The following is a 26,762-nucleotide window of genomic DNA, read 5'->3' as shown; positions in this document are numbered from 1 at the left end:
AACATACCTGAAAAGAAAACAAATTCTTAAGTGAAACTGAATCATCAGATTGAATTTCTAGTAATATGAGTCAGGGTATCACGGCAATTGAGGAAAGAAGGAGATCATGTTTACACTCACCCTAGTCGGTTAAGAAAGAGTATTGAATATTCACTTTGTGAAACCCCTGTTCTTGATTTGTCTTGTATGTTACAGAGAAGGAAAAGGCAGAAACTCCCTATAGTCAACCAGCAGTATGTGTAGTAAGCACTTAGAGAAAAAGGCAAAGGATAATGAAATTCCATCGGATTAATTTTAACTTTTTGGACGTTTCTGTGGGAGATATGGTCTTATGCAGAGTTTGTTAAAGAGGAGGAGAATATAATAAAGAGAAGAGTAATAAATAAAAAGGTTCAGTGTGAAGCAATTCAGTGTTGAGGTTATCTTTTCCAGACCATAAAGCATCTAATGGAGGCAGAGAAGGTGAAAGGGTTCTGCCAGCTGGTGGTGGCGGCCAAGCTGAGAGAGGGCATTTCCCACCTCATCCAGTCATGTGGCCTTGGGGGCATGAAGCACAACACCGTGGTGATGGGATGGCCTAATGGCTGGCGCCAGAGTGAAGATGCTCGAGCTTGGAAGACTTTTATTGGTACAGAACACTTTTCATTTTATCCTGAGGGCCCAAAGAGGGGATAGACCTATATCCCTGTTACCTTAACCCCACCCCATAGCCTCCTAAAGTGGAGATTGTGCCATTGTTGAAGCAGAGTATTATAAGGGCACCTAAATGACTGCTAACAGTAATAACCTTACTCTACTCACCCCTCCACCTTTACCTTATGTTCATGAATTGTTTATCTCTGTCATGTATTATGTTGGGAGTTATTACTGAAATTGCCATATTTTCACTTACGATCTCCTATGATTGACATTCTCACAGGAATTGGAAGGATCGTCTTTAATCAAAATCTCCAAAATTCACATATCCTGCCTCCTCCCCAGAAATGTAGTGATCAGAATATATCTAGTAACATAAATCATGGTTCTGAATCTAATTGTGTTATTCAGGTTTTTCTCAATGATTGTTGTTGCTCGATGAGGTATAACCTACTATGTAAACAGAACACCTTGCTTAAAGAAGTGTAAAAAAAAAAAAAGTAAGGGCACCTGCTTGGCTTAGTCAGTTAAGTGTCCACCTCTTGGTTGCGGTTCAGGTCATGATCTCACAGTTCGTGGGATCAAGCCCCATGTCGGGCTTTGTGCTGAGAGTGCGGAGCCTGCTTGGGATTCTCTCTCTCCCTCTCTCTCTGCCCCTCCCCCACTCATGCTCGCTCTCTCTCTCTCAAAATAAATAAACTTAAAAAAAAAGTGTAAAAAAAAGCATTATCCTTGGGGCACTTGGGTGGCTCAGTCAGTTAAGCAGCTGACTCTTGATTTTGGCTCAGGTCATGATCTCATAGTTCATTAGATCAGGCCCCATGTCAGGCTCTGCACTGGTAGCTCAAAGCCTGCTTAGGATTCTCTCTCTGTCCCTCTCGGCCCCTCCCCTGTGCTCTCTCTCTTGCTCTCTCTCTCTCTCTCTCAAAATAAATAAACAATCTGACATGGTGGGAAGCAAGGCAGGCCTCTCTGTTGATCCTGATTCTGTTTTCTCCCTAGGCACAGTTCGAGTGACAACTGCTGCCCATCTGGCCCTGCTGGTGGCTAAAAACATCTCCTTCTTTCCCAGCAACGTGGAGCAGTTTTCTGAGGGCAACATTGATGTGTGGTGGATTGTGCATGATGGGGGGATGCTCATGCTCTTACCATTCCTACTTAAACAGCACAAGGTATTTTAGACACTTTTTGAAAAAAGTCTATCTCCCTTAATTAAGTTTTGTCCTGGTTCACTAGACAGATCCTTCCTCTTTGATTCTATAGTGTTGGGGCTTAGGATCAGAAGAGTTGGGGATTATTCTTAGCTTTCCCATGATCCCAGTTTCAACCTTATGAGAAATGGTTTTGTAGTTGGTACCTACCTATTTCCACATGAAATTCAGCAAATTAATAAAGTTCCATATGAGCCGCTGGAAAAACATTAACAAATGAACACATCTGTTAAAAAAAAAATACCAAAGTCTCTCAAATACTGGAAACCTACATACAGGTGTATGGGTGTGTGTGTATCTCATATACATGCTCAGGGAGACTGGGTGGCTCAGGCAGTTAAGCATCCAAATTCGGCTTAGGTCACGATCTCACTGTGAATTGGGGGCCCACATGGGGCTCTCTGCTGTCATTGCGGAGCCCGCTTCGGATCCTCTGTCCCCCTCTCTCTGCCCTTCCCCCACTTGCACTTTTTTTTCTCTCTCTCAAAAATAAAAAAATAAACATTATATATATGCTCATCCTTTGGTAAGACTAATTAAACTGAAATTAAAAAGAGTAAGGGGCGCCTGGGTGGTTCAGTCGGTTAAGCGTCCAACTTTGGCCCAGGTCATGATCTCACAGAGAGTTCGAGCCCTGCATCAGGCTCAATGCTAACAGCTCAGAGCCTGGAGCCCACTATGGATTCTGTGTCTCCCTTTCTGTTTGCTCCTCCCCTGCTCGCTCGCTCGCTCTCTCTCTCTCTCTCTCTCTCTCTCCCCTTCAAAAATAAATAAACATTCAAAAAAAAAAAACATAAAAAAAAATAGTTAGCTATTATAGTCTCTCTGGTACCATCAGTATTCTACCTGAATACAGCACCCTCTTAAGGTATCATATATCATCTTTTGCCAGTTTTTTTCTTGTTAGGAAATTAAGAACCTCTTTAAAATGTTTTAAGTGTGTTTCTTAGTCAAGCTTTTGCCCCAGTACCATAATTTAGCAAGTAAGAAACTGGAAACGAATACCCTGATACTACAGCAAGGTTGTCTAAAAAAATGGCTTGCGTTTTAGGAAATAATTCTTTTTTTTTGCCTTCTTGCCTCTCACTTTCCATTTCTGTATGGTAATTTCTCAGGTGTGGCGAAAATGCAGCATACGGATCTTCACAGTAGCCCAGTTAGAAGACAATAGTATTCAGATGAAGAAGGACCTGGCCACCTTCCTCTATCACCTGCGCATTGAGGCAGAGGTGGAGGTGGTGGAGATGGTGAGAAAGAGTTTGAGATCACAAAGACCACCCTTCCCCCACTTCCTACCCTGTCTTCCTAGAGCTTTTTCTGGTTTGGGAACTTGTTCAGCTGCAAATATGAATTAATCCCTTAGTTCCAACAAACCCCTAATAGAGTGATCAAGAGAAGTGACTATGTATGTGATGTGTATTTGGTGGTGTTTTTAATTTTTGCTTTCTTAGTTGTGACACATTCTTGGTATTTTGGCCAGATTCTTGTCTGCTTAATACAGGTTTTTTTAAATTTTAATTTATTGGGGCGCCTGGGTGGCTCAGTCGGTTAGGTAGCCGACTTCGGCTCAGGTCATGATCTCACGGTCTGTGAGTTCAAGCCCCGCGTCGGGCTCTGTGCTGACAGCTCAGAGCCTGGAGCCTGTTTCGGATTCTGTGTCTCCCTCTCTCTGACCCTCCCCTGTTCACGCTCTGTCTCTCCCTGTCTCAAAAATAAATGAAACGTCAAAAAAAAAAAAAATTAAAAAAAAAATTTTTAATTTATGTACGCGTGGTAAAGTCACACATAGCTTTTTGTTTTGTTTTGCTTTAATAACCTGGCAGTAAAAAGAAAATTTTTTTAAAGTAGAGTTTGTGCTTTGGAAACATATGTAATGGTTAGCTTATGGAAGACTCTCAGGGCTTCTATATTTGATCTACAGTCCATAAAATTACATAGCTCAGTGCCTGGACAAAACAGGGGTGAAACTTAGGTTGATGTTGTGATACTTTCTCTGGTTTAGTGAGTGGAAAAGAAAACTCTGGCTGATCCTTGTTTCTCCTTTGTGCTTATTGCCCATGCTGCGTGTGATCCGTGGCAGCATGACAGTGACATTTCAGCTTATACTTATGAGCGCACCCTGATGATGGAGCAGAGATCCCAGATGCTCCGGCACATGCGACTGTCCAAAACCGAGCGGGACAGAGAGGTGAGACCTTCCTGTATTCATTGAATCCTGGCCCTGTGAAGTCTTGTCACTGAAACAGATGATCCTCTATTGTTCTCCTAGGATGACAGATTCTTTCCTTCCCACTTTATCAGTTCTTCCACTGTAACCCTACATTATTGTTTGAAAATAATTGAAGCTGAAGCATGAGAGAGATTTGGGTATAGAGGTCATAGCTGTGTTGGGCCCTCCTCAGGCACAGTTGGTGAAAGACCGGAACTCAATGCTGCGATTGACCAGCATTGGCTCTGATGAGGATGAAGAGACAGAAACCTATCAGGAGAAGGTGCACATGACTTGGACAAAAGACAAGTACATGGCATCCCGGGGACAAAAGGCCAAGTCGATGGAAGGATTCCAGGACCTGCTTAACATGCGTCCGTAAGTTTTCCAACTCACAAGCTTTTCACATAACATGGTATCCCAGTCAGTGGCATACATGTGACTTTGCCTGGATACACAGGATAAAGTCTGTTCATTCCACACCAAATCCAGCCATCTCTGTTATTTCCCTGTGCATACCAGCTACCAGTTAACATTGTACACAAGCTAACCACCCTTCTTCCTCACCATGTTCTGTTCCCAGCATAAAACAAGCAAACGTCGAATGAGAAAACCCAGGCCAGAATATTAAAATAAAGAAATCATTTGTTCATTGCATTATTCATAGTCATTGCAAAAAAGCTCTGTATCTCAAGGTTTTTAAAGTTAACTGTATGTCTAGCTTTCTCTTTGCCTTAACCACCTCTATTTCTCCCTTCACCTGCCCAGGGACCAGTCCAATGTGAGGAGGATGCATACAGCAGTGAAACTCAATGAGGTTATAGTTAACAAGTCCCATGAAGCAAAGCTTGTTTTGTTGAATATGCCAGGGCCACCTCGAAACCCTGAGGGTGATGAAAACTGTATCCTTTCCAAGAGTGGGGTTATCAGTAAGGAAAATCTTAGCCTGTTTCTTAGATGAGACCACTAGGTAACCTTAAAAGTCATTGTCTGTGCCCACATTTCCCTCTTGAGGAGGGAAGGCTGTTAAAAGTCTTAGGCAAGGATTCTTACAAAGTAGTGAGAGTAATCTCCTTTTGGGGAGGTGGGTGTATATGTTCTCTCTGAACCCTAAAAAGACTTTATAGGTGGTAAATTTGCATCATGACTTCTAATATTTCATGGTATAGAACCCTTTCTGACAGTCCTAGAGACAGAGTACCCACATCCTTTCTCCTTTTCAAGCTCTACCCGCTTTGCAAAGCTCCTGTGGATGGAGTTAGGGGAGAAGCAGTGGAGTGGAACCTCCTTCAAGGGGAAAAAAGAGATAAGGGTTTTTCCTCAGACCCTCATCCCAGGATTGTTTTCATGGGGCCCCTTCAGAACGGCAATGGTGTAGACTGGCCCATTTCCACCAGTACCACTAAGCAAAAAAAGATTAAGAAAAAAAGAATTGGCAGAAAAATCTGACTTGAGCAGCTTCACTTAGAAATTACTTGGGTTCTCTCTAGCAGTCTTCTAAGCTGCCCTGTTGTGACTTTTTCTTCTTTTTTGGCTTATTTTGCTATGTGGTATAAACATGTTATTTGTGGTTTTCCTCCATTTTTTTAAGTAACGTTTAGAAAAAAATCTAACAAATAGAGATCTTGTATTATACATGCAAAGGGACTAGATTCCTGGATTATTTCACAGGGTTAAATGGACTCCAGAGTTCAGATCTCTCCAATTCTTAGTATATAGTAAGTAAAACAAGCATGTTGATTTTACAAGTTTGTAGTCAGATAAACCCAGATTATCATGTCAGGTTATAAAAATGTGCTTTTCTCCCACCTGTTTGTCTCCTTGACAAATTCTGAAGACATGGAGTTCCTAGAAGTGCTCACCGAGGGACTAGAGCGAGTCCTCCTTGTCCGAGGTGGTGGCAGTGAAGTGATCACCATTTATTCATAATCTACTCCTGAGTGACTCTGCTTGGCCTCACCTTTCCTAAAAGGCTTCCATCCTTCGTGGAAGTGCCAGCTCTTTACTACTACTCCCATCAAGTAGGCCTGGGTTCTGTACACATCACACTGAACTCTTGACAGGCTGAGCCTCAAGTACTTGTGCAAAAAAAGTACAAATAGTTCTGTTCTTTGCTGTCATATGATCTGCCATCCTTACAGAAGAAGCAAATATTCCCTCAACATTGGAACACTGGTCAAGTCCTAAAAGCCATGTCTGTCCCAGTTGAAGTCAAGTTAGAATTAACAAGCTAAACCAATAAAAATGAATTGGCAAAAGGGATGCTAGAAATTCAACTGAAGACCGAAAGCAAGTACAGGTCCAACATTAAAGGGAAGTCTCAGAAGTCATGGTCCAGTGATGACACCATGGGGGTAACAGCCAGAGGACACAGCTTCATCATACTAAAGAAATCACAGCCAAGTATATGGGGACCTAACATCCTTGTGGAGATAACCTGTGGCAAACCAAGATGAAAACCTTTTTTAGCTAATTTTCTTTAATGAATCCACTGTTCTCCAGGACTCTGATTTTCTGTTAGGGTACTAATATACAAAAACTGACACATGGCTGCAGCCTTTACTTCTTCCTCCAAAATAAGATTCTCCTCAAATACCAGGTTTAAGTACATATACTATGTTGGTGTATATGTGTGTGTGTGTGTGTGTGTGTGTGTGTGTATTCACACACACACACACACACACATGTAGGTGTGTATATATATATGCATATATACATATGTGTATACATATACATGTACATATATGTATATACATATATATACATGTATGTATATATGTACATGTATATGTATACACACACACACATATATATATATATATATATATATATATATATATATATATATATATATATCAGCTGGTTCTCAAAATGGATTCTGTGGTTAAGATTGTAATACAGGCATTATTATCCTGGAAATTGTTTTTTAAAGTTGGAGTGGAAAATTTTCTTTCAGGCTGTGTTCAAATGGCCAAATTAAGGTAACTCCAAATGGTAGCTGTTAAGATCTACTGAAACACAGTCTGTGGTTACCTATGCGACAAGGGCAAACATTAAAGTTGTTATCTAGGAAACCTAGATGATGATGCATAGTGCCCAACAGTTTCTCCTTTCCCTTTTTTTTATGCCCTCTGGGTTGGTAGGCAGGCATAGGTCAAAAATCAGGAACAAACACTAGGAAGACTGGCTGAAATCCTTCCCTAAAAGCGTTGGACTGTCTTTTAAAGGGGGAATCTAGCAATGGGAGTTGAAGTTCCAGAGCCATACTCCTTCCATAGTGCCAAAGATTGAGCTGCTGCTCCTCTCCCTACCTGCTTCACTAAAGTGGCATATGATTGGCATTGGCCTGATTCAAGAAACTTCTTTCACTAAGAATCCTGTGGACTCATTTCCAAAGCCATAGCAAAGACTTGAGGCACTCACCTAAATGCCCACAGTATGAGCAGTTTTCTTTTCTCAATTCTATTCTTGTGACTGCAGAAACTTGGCTTTGAACTAAGAGTATCCAAGCCAGCAGTCTTCTGCTATAACAGTTGTTTTCAGAAAGCTCTAAATGTGTCAAGGAAATACTTGTGCAAGCTTAGCTTTTTATTTGCTCATTTACTGGTCATTAAAACACCTGGCTTTCAAGCATAGGGAAACCACCTTGAGTAGTAATTGCAAATATGTGAAATGTTCATTTCTTTTATAGGATAAGTATTTAGAGAAACTATCTTAACTGTATTCATGACTGATTTTGAATCACTTTATTAATAATAAATAGTGCCACTCTTTTTTGATTACCCAATAGGATTTGGAGGAAGCAAACCTAGGTATCAGCAGACTATTCATTTGACTGTTACGGGGCAGAGGAGAAAACTCTTCAGTATGGCTTCAGAAATTGAGTCATTTTGTTCCCTTTGCTCTTTTTTCAACCTCAAGACCCAGTCAGGGTAGCAAAGCAGACACAATCTTTAAGTCTTTTTCCTGCTCCTTCCTGCAGAGGGTAGAAGCATTGTTTACAATTTCCACCGTAATACTCCATTGTTGAATTGAGTCCACAGTAGTGGAATAGGTTCCTTAGGACCCAAGATGTTGACACCCCAGTCTTTAAAGGTCAGCCTACCCAGGAATTCCTCTACATTTACACACATCCTCTGGCCAAAGTAGTTGATCTTTTTTTTTTCCATATAGAAAAAATATGGGCAGAAAACAAGGTTTTAGAAGAGCTTTTTGTGGTTGGAGCTCTATAAGAATCTTTTAAAAGGGATAACGGAGTTAGTGGCTACTAATAACAGCCGCTACTTCAGCCCTTAAAACATACAATCACCATTATGTGGGAAAATGGTTATTAGGCCAGATTTAAACTCATCTCCGTCTAGAGCATTTCATGTCCGTGTGTTGCTTATGTTGTTTGTCTGCAAAGTGTCTTGTCTCTTCTAATCACTGCAAATAAAGCAATACTGAAAACTTGATAAGAGAATGCACCTTAGGGGAAGGGGCTTTTATGTTTCAAGAAGGAAGAGAAAGGAAAGACCTCTTCCTGCCTTTTGAGTAAGATTCAGCTTTTAAGTCTCAGCTATGATTTACCAGGGCAGATTATGACAATATCCATTCTCCAGATGCTGGCCCTCTGCCTTCTAAAGCTATCTTAAAAGCTGAGGTTTGAATTGCAGCATCTGCTTGACAGATGCCAGGTTCCTCTTGGCAGGGGAAAGATCATTACTGTGTATCTTCCTTTGCCTCAGATGGCTGTGGCCCCGACTATCCCGCCAATCCTCACGCCCCCTACATGTGTTAAAATCCATTATTGTGGATATTAAAGTAGCGATTACACTGTAAGCATATTTACGTGCCCTTTTTGTCTGGTTTATTTTTCTTTTCATCATGTATAATCTGAATCCAGCATTAGTTTCTTACATCTTCCACAAGTGTCTCCAACAGAATTTTTATGTTCCAGCTTGTGTTAAATAGAAGTGAAATATTAAGGAAAATAGATTTAAGGGAAACTTGTGCAACTTTTTTTTAAGCATTGTTCTCGACCATTTAATTTATTGAAAGGAGCTGCTGCTGTGGTTCTCGATTTAGCAGCGGCCATTCTTTTGTTTACATAGAGTTACAGTTTTATTTGTTGTTTTGCTCTGTACTGGAAACATAAATAAAGTTTTCTACATTATTTTCAGTCAAGGGTTGTAGTATGGTTTGTGTGTGTAGTGATACATACTTGTCTTTCTGGGCCTCACCATGGAGAAAAGAGAGCTTTGGGTTCTTGTTGGCATGAGTGATCATGTGAAGAGTAAGTATGTGAAGGAGGAGCCACTGGACATGAAAAGGTTGTAAATGGGATCCTGATACAAAGGCACCAGGTACTTCTTTCTCAGGTTCACAGAAGCAGTCCTCCACCACTGAACTCCATCCTCTGAAACAAGAAAAGGTGAAGGGGTGTTGAACTAACCCCTGGAATCAAGTACAGTTACTTTATTTAATCACAGGCTCTATTTCACTTTATCCTTAAAAAATAACAACTTCCAAACTCCCAAGGAATCTTATTTCTTAAAAAATAAGCTCTAGTACCAACTCAAATCCTCCACTCTCAAATGGGTCAACTATTTACAACCGCCCCAAATTTAACTTTTCTTTTGGCTTACCTCAGGGGGCTCAATGAAGGCTAACCAATCTGATGCATGTGTAGGCAACAGTCCCATTGACTGGCACTTATAAACAGCCAGTGCCAAACCCATGAGGTTTCCAATGAGATATACCAAACCCTGCAGAAACTTCTGACTTGAACTTTCTAGCATCTTGAAAGCTGTTGAGAGAACAAACCAAGTTTTTTTTCCCAATATGAATCAGGTCATTATTAAAACAATATAGACCCAAAGAAAGAGAGCAAATAGGACCACTGAAGGTGAATAAAAAACCATGATAAGTTCCCTCCCCTCCATGCTGCCACCATTATCATCACCTCCCTGTACACCCCCCTCCACCCCACTGGCAACTAGCCAACAGCAGTACTAAAGATTTTCATGAGTTTCACCTAAGAATATGTCTTCAATTCTTAAAACTTAAGGAAGGGTTTATTAAGAATACTTACTGGCTGAAATGGCCATAAGTGCCTGAATGGGCCGCCAAGCCATCATACACACCATCATAGTAGGGAAGATGGAGATAGTATTGCCTGCCATGTACATGATGAAGAGGTTCATGGGAATCTGTTTGAGGGGACCCAAGGCGATATCCCAGCAGCGCTAAAACAAACACAGTTTTAACTGATGATCTGTATCCTCCGTCCCACATTTGTCAGATCACTGATGTTAAGGTGAAGTGAACACAATTCCCAGTTCTGTGCTTCTGAACCGACTCCTCAGTTCCACCACTTTTGCCCTTCATGTTGCCACAAGAAGCTTTCTCTTCCACTAAAGATAAGGCATCCTCAACATTTGTAATATTTTTCCCCATTGGTTTTCCAGATGTTATTTTCCCCCCCATGATCTAACTAAAAAGAAAGACTTCCCTACTTTGGTTCTTGTACTTCTGCATCTATCATTGTCCCATCTACAACTGAAGAAATAGGTAAATCCACAAGATGGGAGTTAGCACATCACAATCAATAACTAAAAAACAAACTGACAAATCAAGATATTGAAGTCCTGGGGGTGCCTAAGTGGCTCAGTTAGTTGAGCGTCCAGCTTTGGCTTGGGTCATGATCTCACGGTTCATGGGTTCAAGCCTCGCACTAGGCTCTCTACTGTCAGTGCGGAGCCCGCTTCAGATCCTCTGTCCCCCTCTACCTCAGCCCCTCCCCTGCTCACACGCTCTCTCTCAAAAATAAACATAAAAAAGGAAAAAAAAGATACAGAAGACCTGAATGACATTAACTTAACCCAACTGACATATACAGAACATTGCACCCAACACCTGTAGAATTCACTTTCTTTTCAAACACACTTGAGACACTTAGAAAAGCTGACCACTTGCAGAGCCATGAAGAAAGTGTCGGCTCACAAGAACCCAAATCCTACAAAGCATGTTCTTTGCTTATGATGCAATTAAGCTAAAAACCAGTAACAAAAAGAAAACAAAACTCCCTACATGTTAGAATTAACAAATGTATTCTAAATAATCAACAAATCAAAGAAGAAATTAAATACATATTAGAAAACTATTTCTCTTTTAAAAATTTTAAAAAGCTTTTATTTTAAATTCCAGTGAACATACAGTGTAACATTAGTTTCAGATGTACATTATAGTGATTCAACACTTCATACAAGGTGCTCATCACAAGTGCACCCAAATCCCCATCACCTATTTAACCCATGCCTCCACCCACCTCCCCTCTGAGTCTGTTTCTTGGTTTGCACCTCTCTCTCCCCGCCTTTTGCTCATTTGTTTCCTAAATTTCATATATGAGTGAAATCATATGGTATTTGTCTTTCTCTGACTTATTTCTCTTAGGATAATACTCCTTAGCTCCATCCACATTGTGCTCGGCATCTATTTCAAGAAGTTAGAGAAAGGAATAACGCCCACAGAAATGAGAAGGAAATAAAAATGAGAAAAGAAATTAATGAAATTTTCTTTAAGTAAACAAAGCTGAAGGCATTTTTTTTGAAGATTAATAAATCATACTGGAGAGCCTGACGAAGGAAAAAGAAGAGATATTTTACATTGTGAATAAAGAGGAACATCTCTATAGTTCTTGCAGTGTATTAAAGTGATCATATTATGAATTTTGGGAAATGGAATAAATTCCTAGAACTACCTAACAGCATAATATATTAGATTGAAATTTTAAATAGTCCTCAAATTGTTTAAGAAACTGAATCTTTAATTAAGCCCAGATGGTTTTCCTTGGCAAATTCTAAACATTTTAGGAAAAAATTAAGCCAATCATATACACACTCTCAGAAAATAAAAATGATCATTCTGCAACTCATTAAATGGGGCCCCATAAATACCAAAACCTGACAATGACATTATGAGAAAGCTTATAGATTGATATTACTCCTGAAACCTAAATGCAAAAATCCTAAACAAAATATTAAGTAAATCTAGTAATAGAAGAATATATCACTATGCATTGAGCTTATTCGTGTTAAAAGAATAAATGGCCATATTTGTAAGCAGTTCCTGATGTGTCATTTACATAAAAGATCACTTATCTTGGAGTTTAAAGATCAAACCATCCATACAACAGAAGTGTTCTAAAGTATAATAATCTACCTGCAAAATCAGGCCATTTTAATACTTTCATGTTTTTTATAATAATACAATTTGATGTACCAAGATGAAAAGTGATATACTTATCAAGAAAGGCACTGATACCAGCTGTCATTTTCATGTTGTAAAAATCACTGCATTTCATGAAATGAAGATCATTTGGTATTGAACAATATTAAGGCTGAGATGAAAAAAAGTGCCAGGTTGTGTTCTAGCTGTCAGGAAACAAAAATCTGCTCTCCTGGAGCTTACCAATGTAAAAAAGACAGTTGATAAAGTAACTATATCATATACATGAATGATATAGGAAAAATATAGGAATTAGGAAAGGATAAGTAGGAAAACAGGATAGGGAGTGCCATGAGTAGGCTTCACTAAGAAGGTAATTTTTTTTAATTTTTTTTAACGTTTTTATTTATTTTTGAGACAGGGAGAGACAGAGCATGAACAGGGGAGGGTCAGAGAGAGGGAGACACAGAATCTGAAACAGGCTCCAGGCTCTGAGCTGTCAGCAAAGAGCCCAACGCGGGACTCGAACTCACGGACTGTGAGATCATGACCTGAGCCGAAGTCGGCCGTCCAACCGACTGAGCCACCCAGGCACCCCTACTAAGAAGGTAATATTGAGAGACCTAAGAGATGGGAGAGCAAAGTCATAAAAGTATCTGGGGGAAGAGTATTCCAGGAAGAGTTAAAGAGCATGTAGAAGTCTGAGATGGAAGCCTGCAGGTATATTCAAGAAGCAGCAAGGGGAGGGCCATTCTGACTAGAGTGGAATGAAGAACAAAGTGGAAAGTGACAGAAGATGAAGTCATCTCAGACTCGAATGATAGGTAAGTAATAAATAGTAATAAGTAACAAATTTCTTCATCTGTTGTGAGGATAAAGCCAAAAGGATATCTGCAACATTGGTTGTGTCAGGGAACTAGAGTTGGTGGTTGTAAGGGAACTAGAGTAAAAGGAGGACTTCAGCTGTTAGGCACAGCACCAGTAGATAATTTTCCCCCTACTTTCTTACATCGTTTCAAACGCCTTTGTTTTTCCAACTATTAAGCACTTTTACTACTGTAAATTAATCTCAATCGTCTTATCTACAATATTGGGGTTAAGACTCCTACAGTAAGTCAGTCATATGCTGCCTGGGAGAGGAAGGTGCGTGTGTAGGTCAGGACTGTCCTAAGAACTACTGTGACATCTATACTTCTGTACCTTCTCCACCAGAATCCGGTCTGTCTCCTGCACGCTGGTATCAGGCACTTGCTTGTCCAAGTAGCCAACAGGGTACAGCGAGTCTCCCTGGCCACCGCCCCGGTCACTTCGGCTCCTAAAGAACCAAAACAGGAAACTAAGGCTGCAGACTTCCACACTTCAAATCCCACATTTCCTGTTCTATTAATCATAGGAACAAAGAGCCTCAGATACACCTACCCAGATTAGACCAAGCCCTCTCGTGGGTTCGTCAGACCTCTGTCTATTGGGAGGAATAAATAAACATCCTTTGAACATTAGAAACTTCCGCGGGCAGAGAAGCCACTAGCTCCCCAGGAGTCGTCTTTATGCCAACCCGTCCTTTTCAGAGAGTGTGCCTCAGAGATCAGTTCCTATTCCTCTGCGGCAGTACTGGGGTGAAGGCTCTGTTACCTAACTTGGCCCCTGCTCCTCACCTGCTGCCTCCTCCAGGCCCGCTCAGTTCAATGGCCCACTTGAAGCGCCGGCCCTCGGTTAGCCACCAGGCTCCCCTGGGCCGTCCATGGCAACGGCCACCTACCAAAGCTGCAAAGCTCCTCACTGGTAAAGCGGGGCCGGGGACCCAGACCCACTGACACCCGCTACTTCTCTGTCTTACTCTTCAAGCCGGCTTCCGGCGCGTAACGTAAACGTCACTTCCACCCCGGAAATTGGCGGACGGAGGGTGGAAGAGAGAGTCCTTGGAAGTGCAGAAGGTGGGTGTCGTGAAGGTCAGACCGTACTTAGCTCCGTAAAACGACCCCCCGAGCGCTTCCTCCTCTCTGAAGAGGCTGTTGTGTGTTCCCTGACCTCTGAGATGCGCTTGCAGAGGGAAAGTCCTTACTGACCCTGTTAGGAATTGAAGCCTAGAAATCCTTCTGAGCTCCTACGCTCTCCGGGAAGACAAGATTCAAATCTGCGTTAAAACCTGTATTCACCACGGGTTGAGTGACCTTAAGCAAGTTATTTAGTAGCTTCCGAGTATTGAGAATGCCCTCCATGTCCCAGGAGCTTTGTGTTAAGAAGTCACGTTAACCTGCGCGGTAAATAGTCCTATGCTCATTCCGCCCAATGCTAGGAGGCAGTGTAGAAGTGGGAAGGCTCGTGGGCCTGAGATACAGAGGGCTTCTTTGAATCCTGGCTTCTTTAACTTATGGACTTTGGACAGTTAAATCTTTTGTGTTTCAACCTTTTCATATGTAGAAGTTGGATAATCTGCCTACTTTCCAGGGTTTGAGGGTTAAATGGAGTGCCCGCTACGTATGCATCATTTTTTTTAATTAAAAAAAAAAAAACACAATAGTGATTGGATTTTGTGTTCAGTTGTATACTTATATAATTTAACCTGATGTTCGATATTTAAGTTGTTTCCCGTTTCTACCCCTTTTATAACCATTGAATGTGAACATTCTTGTGTGTGTTGTATTCCTTAAGTTGAATGCCTAGAAGCGCAGTTGCTGGATCAAAGACTATGCACATTTTTAAGGAATTTTCATTTTAAATGCTCACTAGCAAAATCGCACCCATTTGCATTCCACCAGCTTTATAATGTGTTTTAATTGGCGGTTTGAAAATGGTACTGTATTTTTAAACTTTTTTTTTTTCTTTGACTCCCAAGTTACTTGATATGGTCGGCTTAGGGGTGAGGGAGGAGGAGGAATGAGGTGAGAATATAATCAAGAGCTAAGATTGAAAAGGGCCAATTAAGAGTTTGGACCCTTGAAGATGATGCTGATCTGGAGACGCTGAAGATTTCCATCCCCACTTGTTTTCTGATTTAAAAGTATCGTGTGTTCATAGACTGTTTGAATAAGGTAGTAACAAGAAACACTTTTCCCCTTCCAATTCATTCTAAAATATTATCTGATTTTAGGAAGACTCAGCTTGTGGATTGCTTTCCTGCTTTTTTTCTACTTTTCTGCCTTTATCTCTTATCTCTGATAAACCTTTGAGATTCATCTCAGACTTCACAAGGGTCTTGGCCCTATTGGGCAATCTTCTTTGTCCCCACTGTAATCTGCGTACCAGCACTTACTGCATTGCATTTATGTTTGTTGACATCCCCTGAGCGCATATCTACCCCCCTCTCTTGCTGCAACCTGCCCTAATTCCTTAAAGGTAGGGAGGTATGTGTTAATTATATTTGATTCCACTGCCTAGAACATGATGTATTGAATAACTGTTTAGTGAATGTGGAGTAATTAATTGAAAGTACATATAATACAGAACTGAATATACTATAATTACATTTATGTGAAAAAATGTAAAAACTAGAAGGGATACGTTTTAGAACATTTATCTATTGTATCCAATTAATGGTTTTCATGAATTTTTTTTTTCTTTTTTTGAGTTCAAGTTTCTTTAATAAATTGTAAAGGAGCACTTTTGAAAACATTGTTAGTCATTCGAATCATATATTCCATCCCTTTTAAAGTACTCCCCCACTTAACTATAAAATGTTTAAACTGGAACCCAAGTCGAGGTTGCTTTGGCCTCAGTAGGTTAGTCCAGGTCATTTATTTCCTTTATCCTAGGAATCCTCATAGTGTAATTTGCTAAAACATGTTCCAAAGAACATGAAGACTGAGGTGAACAGTGAGATTGAACTGAGAAAGTGTTCCAAGGTCAATACACTTGAGGAAAACTGTAGATGATATTCTGCACACACACCCTAGAGGGTCTCAGTGTGATTAATATATTAAAACCATGAGAAGTGATTCCGTAATGAATCTTCATTTCCCATCCACCTAATAAGAAGCCCCCCTTTTTTCTTTATCACACCTATTAACTTCCTATGAGTCATTGTTCCATAGAATACTTTAGAAGTCTTGAGAAGATGAAGGTACTCCCTGACAAGCTCTGCTTGTTGTTGTTGTTTTTTAAGATTATTAGAATACCATGAGAATAATAGATCCTTTATAGAAATGGAATTTCAGTTGAATTTAAACTTGAGGACTCAGGGTTTTTTGTTTGTTTGTTTTACTAATTATGTTTTGCAAGAAAAGTCAAGGGAAACCTAAATTCTGATCCTGACTCCAAATGAACTCCACTTTCAGTTAGGAACTCTTGGCTTTAATTTCTTCATCTCTAAAATAAGGGACTTCTAGATGACTTCTAAGGGTAACTTCTAATTCTAAAATACATTTTTTTTTTTTCAAAAACATTTTGCATATGGGGCGCCTGGGTGGCTCAGTTGGTTGAGCTTCCAACTTCGGCTCAGGTCATGATCTCACGGTTCCTGAGTTCGAGCCCCGTGTCAGGCTCTGTGCTGACAGCTCAGGGCCTGGAGCCTGCTTCGGGTTCTGTGTCTCCCTCTCTCTCTGCTCCTCCCCCGCTCATGCTCTGTCTCTCTCTCTCCTTCAAAAATAAATAAAACATTTAAAAAACACTTTGCATATTATTCTTTCATAGACATAGAGAAATGATGAACACATAAAGGAGTAATGGGATTTCAGATAATTTTTTAAATTGTGCTTTCCATACTTCCTAGTTACCTGCATTGTGCAGGTACCATTTTTGGATTTAGAAAAAGTATAAATGTAATAATATGACACATTTCCAAACCTAGAAGCATAATGGTTCTCTGTCCCGGATTCACAGGAGAATCACCTTGGAATCTCTTTAAAAATATTGATGCCTGGGCCACACTCCAGAGATTCTAATTCATTTGCTTAGGGTAGAGCATGGGTCTACTGTGCAGCAAGTACTAAGAATCACTGACCCAGAGCATTTTGCTGCTCTAAAGGTTTGAACTTAACACAGTAATTTAAGCAAACAGTCAGTGATTTCTGAGAGCCTCCTTGTATGCCTCCCACTGGACTAACCTTGAATAAGACAATAATGGAAATACTCAATTTGTAAAAATAAATCTTAAACTTCCTTTTGTGACTTTGAGCAAATACGATTTTAATTAAAGAACTGAGAGACCTACACCATGATTCCATAGGTCTTGTGAGTTGCCTCAAGTGACTTTATATTTGGGCTTGTCTACACAGTTTTGTATTTGTTTTTGAATCTCCCCACCACGACCACTTTAGGCGTCTAAGATGCTATCTGTTTCTAATACTTTATGCCATTTTCTGAGCAGTTGCATTTGGATTGAAACTTGAAAAGGATATTTTTATTTATTTTTATTTATTTTATTTTTTTAATTTTAAGTAGGCCCCATGCCCAACATGGGGCTCAAACTCACGACCTGCAGGCCAGGAGTCACATGCTTTACCAGGGCGGTGCCCCCGAAGAAAAAAATTTTTTTCTAAGTTTATTTATTTATTTTGAGAGAGAAGAGCACGAGTGGGGAAATGGCAGAGAGAGAGGGAGAGAGAGATGATCTCAAGCAGGCTCCGAGCTGCCCAGTACAGAGCCCGATTCGCGGCTGGAACCCATGAAGCTGCGAGATCATGAACCTGATGCTGAAACTAGTCAGACACTTAACCGACTGACCCACTCAGGCACCCTGAAAATTTTCTATTCAAAACAACCAGATTTGCAAGAATGTATCTCTCTAAAGGGGAAAAAAAAGCTTTCATAGATAATGTCTTACATTCTGGGGTATGCCACTTAATGTCTGTACAATATTGTTCTGCCCTCTTCCGTCGTCCAACCAGCTTCCTAGTATGCTGTTCTAAAAGATCCTGTAGCTTCCATAAAATGGGTTTCCATTGCAAATCCCCAGTTTATTTGTGTTATTTAACTCTCCTATCATCACTGCCTTCTGAAAGGACCACCTCACACTATTTATTCAAGAGCGATTTATTCCGTGTCCAGTAAGAGTCTTAATGAGAGGAACTTTTTTCCTCCATTTTGTCTGTTTGCAATTTCAAACCCCTTTAGTGTAAAAACAATTTGGTGGGGAGTGGGGAGCGGTAAAATACTACCTTCCTAGTTATTGTTGGGTTTCTGCGTCTTTCTATGTGGATTAGATTTTTTTTTTTTTTTTAATTTCTGGTTTATGGCTCTGCGGGTGTCATGAAATACCCCTGTCAGCAGTGACATGAACTAGACAGTGCTGGGAGATGTTGGCTAGTAATACCATTCTTCCCTAACAATTACCTTTTTTTCATTTTCAGGAGAGCTGTTGTGCAATTCACATTTTAACAAGTTCCCATTATAGCACTTCCCTACAGCACTTGCTTAGGAAACTGGGAGGATTGCCATTCCCACAGATCTTATGTAAAGGATAAGAATGACAACCATAGCATGAGTCATGATGATACATTACTGATGGCCCAGGATGCTTCTTCAAGCGTGATTACTTGGATTCATTCTGGTGATTAATTTCAGCTATCTTGGATGTGGGCTAACTTGTCTTTACATCAGGTATCTGAATGACCAGTGCAGGTCCTTCATGGCACTTTTTCCTATGTGCTAATTTTTAAAAGCCTCAATTGGTTCAGATATAAGCACTGCTTTATGGCCTGAATTTTTGGAAGGAAGATATTGTGCACTGAATGTTTATGTTTCCCCTAAACTCATGTGTTGAAGCCCTAACACCGACATGATAGTATTTGGAGATGGGGCCTTTGGGAGGTAATTAGGGTTAGATGAGGTCATGAAGGTGGGGCTCTCATAATGGGATTAGTGTCCTTAGAAGAAACCCAAGAGAGCTCACTATCTCACTCCACCATATCAAGACATAGTGAAAAGGTGGCTCTCTACAGGCCAGGAAGAGGCTGTCTTCAGTAATTGAATCAGCCAGCACCTTGATCTCAGACCAGCCTCCAGAACTGTGAGAAATAAATTTCTGTGTCTAAGCCACCCACTCTGTGGTATTTCGTTATGGCAGCCTGAGCAAATTAATGTGAGGATTAAGTAGGATTCAGAAAAATTTTTGGTACTTGGAGGCAAAGTCATCCCCTAAGACATAAACATAAATGTAGGGGTGTTTAATTGGTAGGAGCTTATTGTATAAATGTAACATACTCAACACTGTCCACTGACTTTTTTTTTTCACCTTATCTTGGATATCTTCCATATGTGTCACTCAGTTTTGCCTCATTTTTTTAAAAGGCTATAGAGTATACATAGGATAGGATGTATGATAATTTAGTTAACCAGTCTCCAGTTGATGGACATTTAGGTTGTTCCCTTTTGTCACTATTACAAAAAATGTTGCTGTGAACATCCCTAGGGTCCTTGTCAACATGGTTCTATAGGAGAAGGTTTGTGGACTAAATTATGTCTATAGTCTTGTAGTAAATTGAATAGCGTCCCCCCCCAAATTCACATCCATCTAGATGGAAACTCAGAACCTGACTTTTTTTGGAAATAAGTTCTTCACAGATTTAGTTAGTTAAGGTGAGGTCATATTGGATGACGGTGGGCCCTAAATCCAATGACTGGTGTTCTCATAAAAAGAGAGGAAGACACACAGATAAACAGGGAAGAAGTCCATGTGATAATGGAGACAGAGACTGGAGTAATGCAGCTACAAGCCAATGATTGCCAGAGCCACCAGAAGCTCAGAAGAGGCAAGGAAGGATCCTCCCTAGAGCCTGCAGAAGAGCATGGTCTTTGGCAACACCTTGATTTGGGCTTGTAGTCTCCAGAATTAAGGGAGACTCTCTTTCTGTTGTTTTAAGCCACCCAGATTCTGATACTTCATTACAGGAGCCCTAGGAAATGGATACAAGTTTCTTTCTAAAAGAGGTGCATTCAAATGAATCCAGCTAACACCAGGGCTAGCTAGCTTCAGTGGGAAAAAAATATAACAAGTAATAAACAGTATCGCCAAAGCTGCAAATTTAATTCTAAACTTTCAGAAATTTGCACGAGAAGTTTATTTAATTTCCTACTTGCTTATGATTAGTTCCTGTAATAAAGTGATTTTTAGAAATTAATTACAAAAGAAGGACAATTATTGTATAAATGGAAATGCAACTAACCCAAAAGTATAAATCATACCATGGAAACAAAAAAATTTTTTTCCCGTAGACATTTTGAGTTCATCTCTCCCAGACTTTTTGATTTATATTTAGACTTACTAAGACTATACGGTTTTATAACATGCTGTTTCATGAAGAGCCATGCTTTCATCTTTTAAAAAGGCAAAGAAAAAAGTATGGCTTAATCTTTATTTCAATGTTTTTTAATGTCTCTGATAGCTCTTGCCCAGATGTTCAGGCTCTGTTGCTCCCATCCCACCCTGACCAAGATCACGAGGCACCCACCAGACTTCCACACTCCTCTCCACCCAGCCTGCAGCTGGAGCCACACCCCATCTCCCAGGACCTATGCTGGTACTACTACTCTTTCTAGATAAGAGTAATTTTTTTAGAATATTGGCTTTCTCTCCCTTAAAGAATTCAGAGTTCAGGTAAGTTGGGCAGCACTGCATATAACTTTCTTTTAGAGATTTACAATTCATGTTAGTATTTTTTTTTTAATTAAAATCCAAGTTAGTTAACATATAGTGTAATATGGTTCAGGAATAGAATTTAGTGATTCATCATTTACATATACCATCCAGGGCTCATCCCAGTGCATGCTCTCCTTAATGCCCATCACCCATTTAACCCATCCCCCGTTCCCCTCCCCTCCAAACAACACTCAGTTTGTTCTCTGTATTTAAGAGTCTCTAAAAAAAAAAAAAAAAGAGAGAGAGAGAGACTGAGAGTCTCTTATGGTTTGCCTCCCTCTCTGTTTTATCTTATTTTTGCTTCCCTTCCCCTGTGTTCATCTGTTAAAGTTAGTATTTTAAAGACTGAAAAGTGCTATAGTAAAGAAATAACTTATTTAATATTGTTTAATCCAAAGTTGCCAAACTTTGTGTCCAAGGAAGACTTTTTCTTTTTCTTGTTTTCCTCTTTGTTCAATCTATCAACAGCTTATAGAACTGGTATTGTGAAGAACAGAGCTAATTTGGGGTAGGAACTTGAGCCAGTTTAGGTTCAGACTCAATTTTGTCACTGTAGGAGTAGTTTTGCCTTTGCATCCAGCTCCGAGAGGTGAACTTCAGTCTTGTAATCTTCCTACTGCCCCCATCTCCTGAGGCTGGGATTTGCTTTCCTCTTTCACGTCTCCTTTCCGTGGACATTATCCTGCTTCTGATTATTGCTGTCCTGCCCATTTTGTTTCTTTCCTGCCTGCCACCCTGCCCTTGAACTCCCCTCTATAAGGTCTGTTTGTTATGAGGCACCAGCAGTGTTGAGCCCCCATGGTTGGGTGTGTGTTGCATATGGCATAGCTTTCAGATGCTGTGTACCGATTACCAAGCCATCAGCACCACAGCGGGTCTGTCTTCCCACCACTGGTCCCACTCCTAGAGCTGGTGTAATTCCAGGACTCTGCTTTCCAAGGCAGCACTCAACCATACTGTGTTCTCTTGGAAGATCACTGACAGGTAAAGTTCGGAGTTGGGGGATATTCTGCAAAGAGATACACAATCAGTGCTCTAGGCACTACTGAAGTGTTTTACATAGGTTACCCTACTTCCCAGCATCCCCAAGGGAAGAATATTATTATCTCCACTGTGCAGTTAAGGTGAAAATAGAGCAGAAAGGGTCCAAAAGCAGTGATCCAGGCTTCTGATAGAGATGAGCTTTGCTCCAAGGCTAGTGTTCTTTCCACTCTAGATGCTGCTGTCTACCATCTTCCAGTTGGTAACAGTGTACCCTAATTGCTGGAAATCTACTTGGGGAAGGAGGAAAATAGTCTCTTGGGATTCAGAGTTGAAAATCTATAAATAACAAATGTTACCTGCTGTCCAGCACTTGAGTTGTAACAGAGAGCTGCATCAGAGACCTCTTTTCGTTTTTGTTTTTTAAATTTTTTTAATGTTTATTTTTGAGAGAGAGAGAGAGAGAGTGCGAGTAGGGGAGGGCAGAGAGAGAGGGAGATACAGAATCTGAAGCTGGCTCCAGGCCCCGAGCTGTCAGCACAGAGCTAAACGCAGGACTCAAACTCATGAACTGCGAGATCATGACCTGAAGCCAGATGCTCAACCGACTGAGCCACCAACGTGCCCCCAGAAACTGTCTTAACAGGAGGATCTCCTACTACCCTACAGTCCCCACCACTTCCACCCTCCAGCAGCCCTCAAACCCCCCTCTCCCCCACCCCACCCCCTTGCCACACACATACACAACTTTGCTGCTTCTGAACACGGAAGGCATCGGTACAGCGGTTGTGATTGAATAATCATAAACCTTGTAAACTGGGAGCGAAATCTGCTCTTTTCACTGCTACTGCCTTATCTGAAATGTTCCCTAATGTCATTCCTTCCTTCCACAGTCTACACAGGAAGGTGGGGAAGGGAGGAGCAGAAAAAAAGGGATTGACTTCCCACTTGGACTGCCAAAGTCAAGTGCCTGGAATTTTCCAAAGGCTGTGAAGGCTGAGCAGTGGATGCAGTTATTTATGGAATGGAATGAGCTATTGCTGTCTTGTATTTAGGTCTCTTTAGGCATTGCCCTTCGTCAGTCTGCACTGATGAGAATGACACACCACAGTAAAAGCTGTGGCTCCCTGAACCGCTGGCGTGAACTACAGCATTTCATACCTAAGGGTTCTTGCCAGCAGTCCCCCCTCCCTCCCACCAGCCATCTTGTATCCTGGTGACGGCTTAATCCTCCTGAAGTACTGATTTAACCATCAAGCTTCCTCGCTCGATGCCTATGCATTTTTTTAACTGACATTTTTACTATGCGCATTTATATTAATTGGCATGGACTGACTTATATGACATGTATTGTAAAAAACAGTTTACAGAGTTGTAGGTAGGATATAATCTCACCTCTGTTCCTAGATATAGTTACATTTGCATAGGAAAAAAAAAACCCATATATTCAAGATGGAAATAGTGCTTATTCATGAGTAATAGACTTCTAAGGGTTTCTAGTGATCTTTTTCTTTCCCTAAAACCTTTGCTTCATCGCTCCAGATTTTCACAACCTGTCAAGTGACCACGTACGTTTTCAGGCTTTGCTCTTGCTACCCTGCTTGTCAAAAATCCTCTCCAGCTTGTCAGGCCTGGTTCAAATCTTCCTCCATGACACCCCCACCCCCACCCCCACCCCAGCTGTCCAGTTAGAAGTGTACGTAAGACTTTGCATGAGTGTTCTTTTCTCACGCGGGTGCTTATGTTCAGGGTGTATGCTATGCACTGTCCCTGAATGACATCCATACCCTTAAGCAGATGGGGTGGGGGCAGAAATGCTAACTCAGCTGCCTGTTCATTCAGATAGAAGGAATATAAGGTATTCAGAAGGAAGGAATAAGAGAATGACCAGAGGAGTAATTCCCTCAGACACTGCTCACTGGGAGGGCTAGCCATGAACCACCTTTCTATGCTCAAGGACTCATGCAGGGATACTAAAAACATGTATGGGATGACCTTTATTTATTTATTTATGTAAGTAATCTTTACACCCAACATGGGGCTTGAACTCACAACCCTGAGATCAAAAGCCACATGCTCTACTACTGACTGAGCCAACCAAGAGTCCCTCTTTTTTTTTTAAATCCATAAAAAGAGAAAAGCTTGACTGAGCTCCAAGTGAAAAAAATTCAATTTTGGTTGACTCAAAAGTGTCAATGAAGAAGACGAACCTGGAGTCTCATTGCTAAAATGTATATATTCGAAAGTTGCAAACATGAGGCAAATCTCTTTATTTTCACTTTAAATTATGTCGACACCAGCAGCGACATGAGATCTATAGGCCAGGGCTTGCTCTTCACTGGTATACTTTAGAACCTGAGTCTGGGGATGGACTGCCTGAGACACTATGCCCTAAGAAGACCTAGAAATGAGAATATCGGGATTCGCATCTGGCCTTCAGACAACCCGAGGCCTTGTTTTGGCTGACATCTCTCTGTGTTAACGCAGCACATTCCTTGAGTCCTAGGACTCCGTTATTTGTCTTCTCTCAACATCCAGCCTCCCTTGAGATAAAGTCCCATGTCTTACACTCTTCATCCTCTTCCTATGAGGGCCCCACTGATGCCTTTTGTGGGTTATCAGGAAATTCCTGTTTATGATGGTAGTGATGAAGAAACAGCTTGAAAAGAAAGTGACTTCATCCATGTGCGTTGAATTTTTTTTCTTTAAAATAGCATACCTACTGGGGCGCCTGGGTGGCGCAGTCGGTTAAGCGTCCGACTTCAGCCAGGTCACGATCTCGCGGTCCGTGAGTTCGAGCCCCGCGTCAGGCTCTGGGCTGATGGCTCGGAGCCTGGATCCTGTTTCCAATTCTGTGTCTCCCTCTCTCTTTGCCCCTCCCCCGTTCATGCTCTGTCTCTCTCTGTCCCAAAAATAAATAAAAAAACGTTGAAAAAAATTTGTTTAAATAGCATACCTACTTAGTGGAGGTCATACGCAAGGAATGTTCTATGTTGCAACACCCCTAGAGCCCAGGGGTCCTGCTCCCTCCGCTCACTCACCCCACTGGCCTCTCTCAACAGTCCCACCTGTTACAGGTGTGGCCACACACATAGGCATGTGCCTGCTTGTGCTTGGCTCTTAAAGGCATTGCCAATGCAAAATATATCTTAAAATATTTCTACCACCAACCTAAAGTAGTGACCCACTCACCATTACTTAATTTTTTGTATTAAGTAGGTAAGGACCCAGTTACCAGGGAGGAAAAATATATTGCTTTTATCATCTAATGACATCTTAGTTCTGATTAGTTTATCTGTGAGGCCTCTCATTGCTCTGAACTCCCATAGCATTTAGGATATACCTTTTATCATTGCACTCACCATAGTTTATTCGAATGATCTCTTTCCCTGTTTATCCAACCCCCTAGGAGCTCCTCTGGACTATCTGTAGCAGCTGATGCAATGTCAGCCTTGTACATGGTAGGCCCTCAAAAATATTGCTGAACCAAACGTAAGCAACCCATGCCTTAGGCAAGCCCCGGAGAGTTCTGGAAAAAAGAGCCCCCCCCCCCCCCACCTCCCAAGAGTGGAGGAATGTAGTCTTGCAGTGAGAAAATGTTTTTTCAAATACACCACTTGATTGGCTTCTGCAAGGGCTCCCATCACAATTTGATTAACCTTGACCAGTGGCTTACCTTTGAAGATGGGTACACTCTGTGTCTACTAAGATGAAGAGAATTTCCTCAGTAGTTAAAAGCAGGTGAGGGACAGACCCAACCCTAACCTCATATTCTAGTGTTTCCAGTCCCAGAGAGACTGAGTTTGCTTTCTGGGATAGGGTTTGCATCAGACATATTTCTTGTGTTCTTAAGAGTCTAATACAGAGTCTGACACATATTAGGAATTGAAACATAATAGCTAATAATTATAGAGTGCTTACCATATGGCAGACACATTCCTCTAAGCATTTTATATGTATGAACTCATTTAATCCTCACAAGTATGAGACAGATACTATTATAATCCCCATTTTACAGATGGGCAAACCAAAGCACACGAGAATTGTTATGACTTGTGCAAGGTCACATAGCTCCAGAGTCCATGCTTTTTAAATACTTTGCCTTAGTACCTTTAAATGCGAGTGAAGGAATAAATCTCTCCCTGCACCATACTTTTATAGCGGATGTTTTCCTCTCCTGGGACAACACTTAAGGCAGTCTCCCCCACCAGACTGTCACTAGCTCAGGGTCATTCTTTGACTTTTGTCCACCCTCAGTTCCTAGAGCTTGATTGCCGCGCCATAGCAAGACTACCGGGAGTGCGCGTGGCCACCAGGGGGCACTATGGGCACACGTCCTCTTCCCTCCTCCCTCCAGTCCTGCGCGACCTGAGCGGGGGGCCGAGCCAGCGTTGGGCGGAGCCTGGGAGAAGCGTCAAGGGGGAGCTATCCCGGCGGGCCGCGCGCGCGGCCGCGTTTGAATGGCTCAGAGTGGGGCTCGGCCCGGGAGCCGAGGGACGGTCTAGGCTGCCGGGCGCAGCTCGTCAGCGCCGGGGCAGGGCTGAGGTGCCGCGGTACCATGAGGCGCCGGTAAGTGATGGCCGGGCCTGTGCGAGCCCGGCGCCCGCAGCTGCCGTGCCGAGGCCGCGCGTCTCCTCCGGTCCGGCCGCGCCCTGGGCCCACCTGCAGGCCCCGCGGCGGCCTCCGCTCGGCGGAGCCCGTCGGCGGCGGGGCTGCGGGGTCGGAGGGTGGGGAAGGGCGGGGCGGCGAGACCTCCGTTTCCCGCGAGTAGCCCCTGCCCGGCCGCTGCGGGGAGGGTCAGGACAGCGGGCGCGGGAGGCCGACTAGGGGTCGCCGCGGGGCCGGGCCGGGAGAGGCGTGGACGCGACCAGCTGTCACTTATTTATCTGCGGGTGGAGCCGACATCTGCACGCCGGGGAGGGGGAAGGACGGAACGCGTCTG

At 41.9% G+C, this 26,762-nt stretch overlaps 3 protein-coding genes and 1 long non-coding RNA gene across 8 annotated transcripts in view; 3 read left to right on the top strand and 1 right to left on the bottom strand.

Moving 5' to 3' along the window:
- Positions 1-6,649, top strand: part of SLC12A6 (solute carrier family 12 member 6) — an 88,024-nt gene extending 81,375 nt beyond the window's left edge. For 3 of the 4 annotated variants that reach the window (XM_030318577.2, XM_030318576.2, XM_030318578.1), the window contains 7 exons: positions 433-628; positions 1,639-1,808; positions 2,963-3,094; positions 3,928-4,035; positions 4,250-4,434; positions 4,825-4,958; positions 5,894-6,649. In XM_030318577.2, coding sequence (XP_030174437.1) covers positions 433-628; positions 1,639-1,808; positions 2,963-3,094; positions 3,928-4,035; positions 4,250-4,434; positions 4,825-4,958; positions 5,894-5,985 — 1,017 coding nt within the window. In that variant the 3' untranslated portion in view covers positions 5,986-6,649. Of the gene's footprint in view, positions 1-432; positions 629-1,638; positions 1,809-2,962; positions 3,095-3,927; positions 4,036-4,249; positions 4,435-4,824; positions 4,959-5,893 lie in introns of those variants that run through there. The other variant, XM_030318579.2, reaches the window with a different exon arrangement.
- A 1,562-nt stretch (positions 6,650-8,211) lies between these two features.
- EMC4 (ER membrane protein complex subunit 4) lies at positions 8,212-14,120 on the bottom strand. 2 transcript variants are annotated; one of them, XM_032593672.1, is made up of 5 exons: positions 13,920-14,120; positions 13,465-13,579; positions 10,130-10,283; positions 9,684-9,844; positions 8,212-9,454 (listed from the first exon to the last, which is right to left on the bottom strand). In XM_032593672.1, exons 3-5 carry the CDS (start codon positions 10,239-10,241, stop codon positions 9,419-9,421), a joined length of 309 nt encoding a protein of 102 aa, XP_032449563.1. In that variant the 5' UTR covers positions 10,242-10,283; positions 13,465-13,579; positions 13,920-14,120; the 3' UTR covers positions 8,212-9,418. The 2 variants fall into 2 exon arrangements, with proteins under 2 accessions (XP_032449563.1, XP_030174442.1); XM_030318582.1 differs by lacking the exon at positions 13,920-14,120 and having other exon boundaries at positions 9,319-9,454; positions 13,457-13,538.
- A 52-nt stretch (positions 14,121-14,172) lies between these two features.
- LOC115516161 lies at positions 14,173-20,882 on the top strand. The gene is made up of 3 exons (XR_003969483.1): positions 14,173-14,198; positions 18,552-18,751; positions 20,586-20,882. It is a non-coding gene; the product is annotated as an uncharacterized LOC115516161 (long non-coding RNA).
- A 5,379-nt stretch (positions 20,883-26,261) lies between these two features.
- Positions 26,262-26,762, top strand: part of KATNBL1 (katanin regulatory subunit B1 like 1) — a 46,125-nt gene continuing 45,624 nt past the window's right edge. The window contains exon 1 of the mRNA XM_030318581.1: positions 26,262-26,389. The gene's annotated coding sequence lies outside the window, so the exon portion shown is untranslated. The remainder of the gene's footprint in view (positions 26,390-26,762) is intronic.

The sequence above is a fragment of the Lynx canadensis genome, chromosome B3 (assembly GCF_007474595.2).
Source record: "Lynx canadensis isolate LIC74 chromosome B3, mLynCan4.pri.v2, whole genome shotgun sequence".
NCBI lineage: Eukaryota > Metazoa > Chordata > Mammalia > Carnivora > Felidae > Lynx > Lynx canadensis.
The sequence above is the reverse complement of the archived record's forward strand: the minus strand, read 5'-3'. Positions and strand labels throughout refer to the sequence as shown.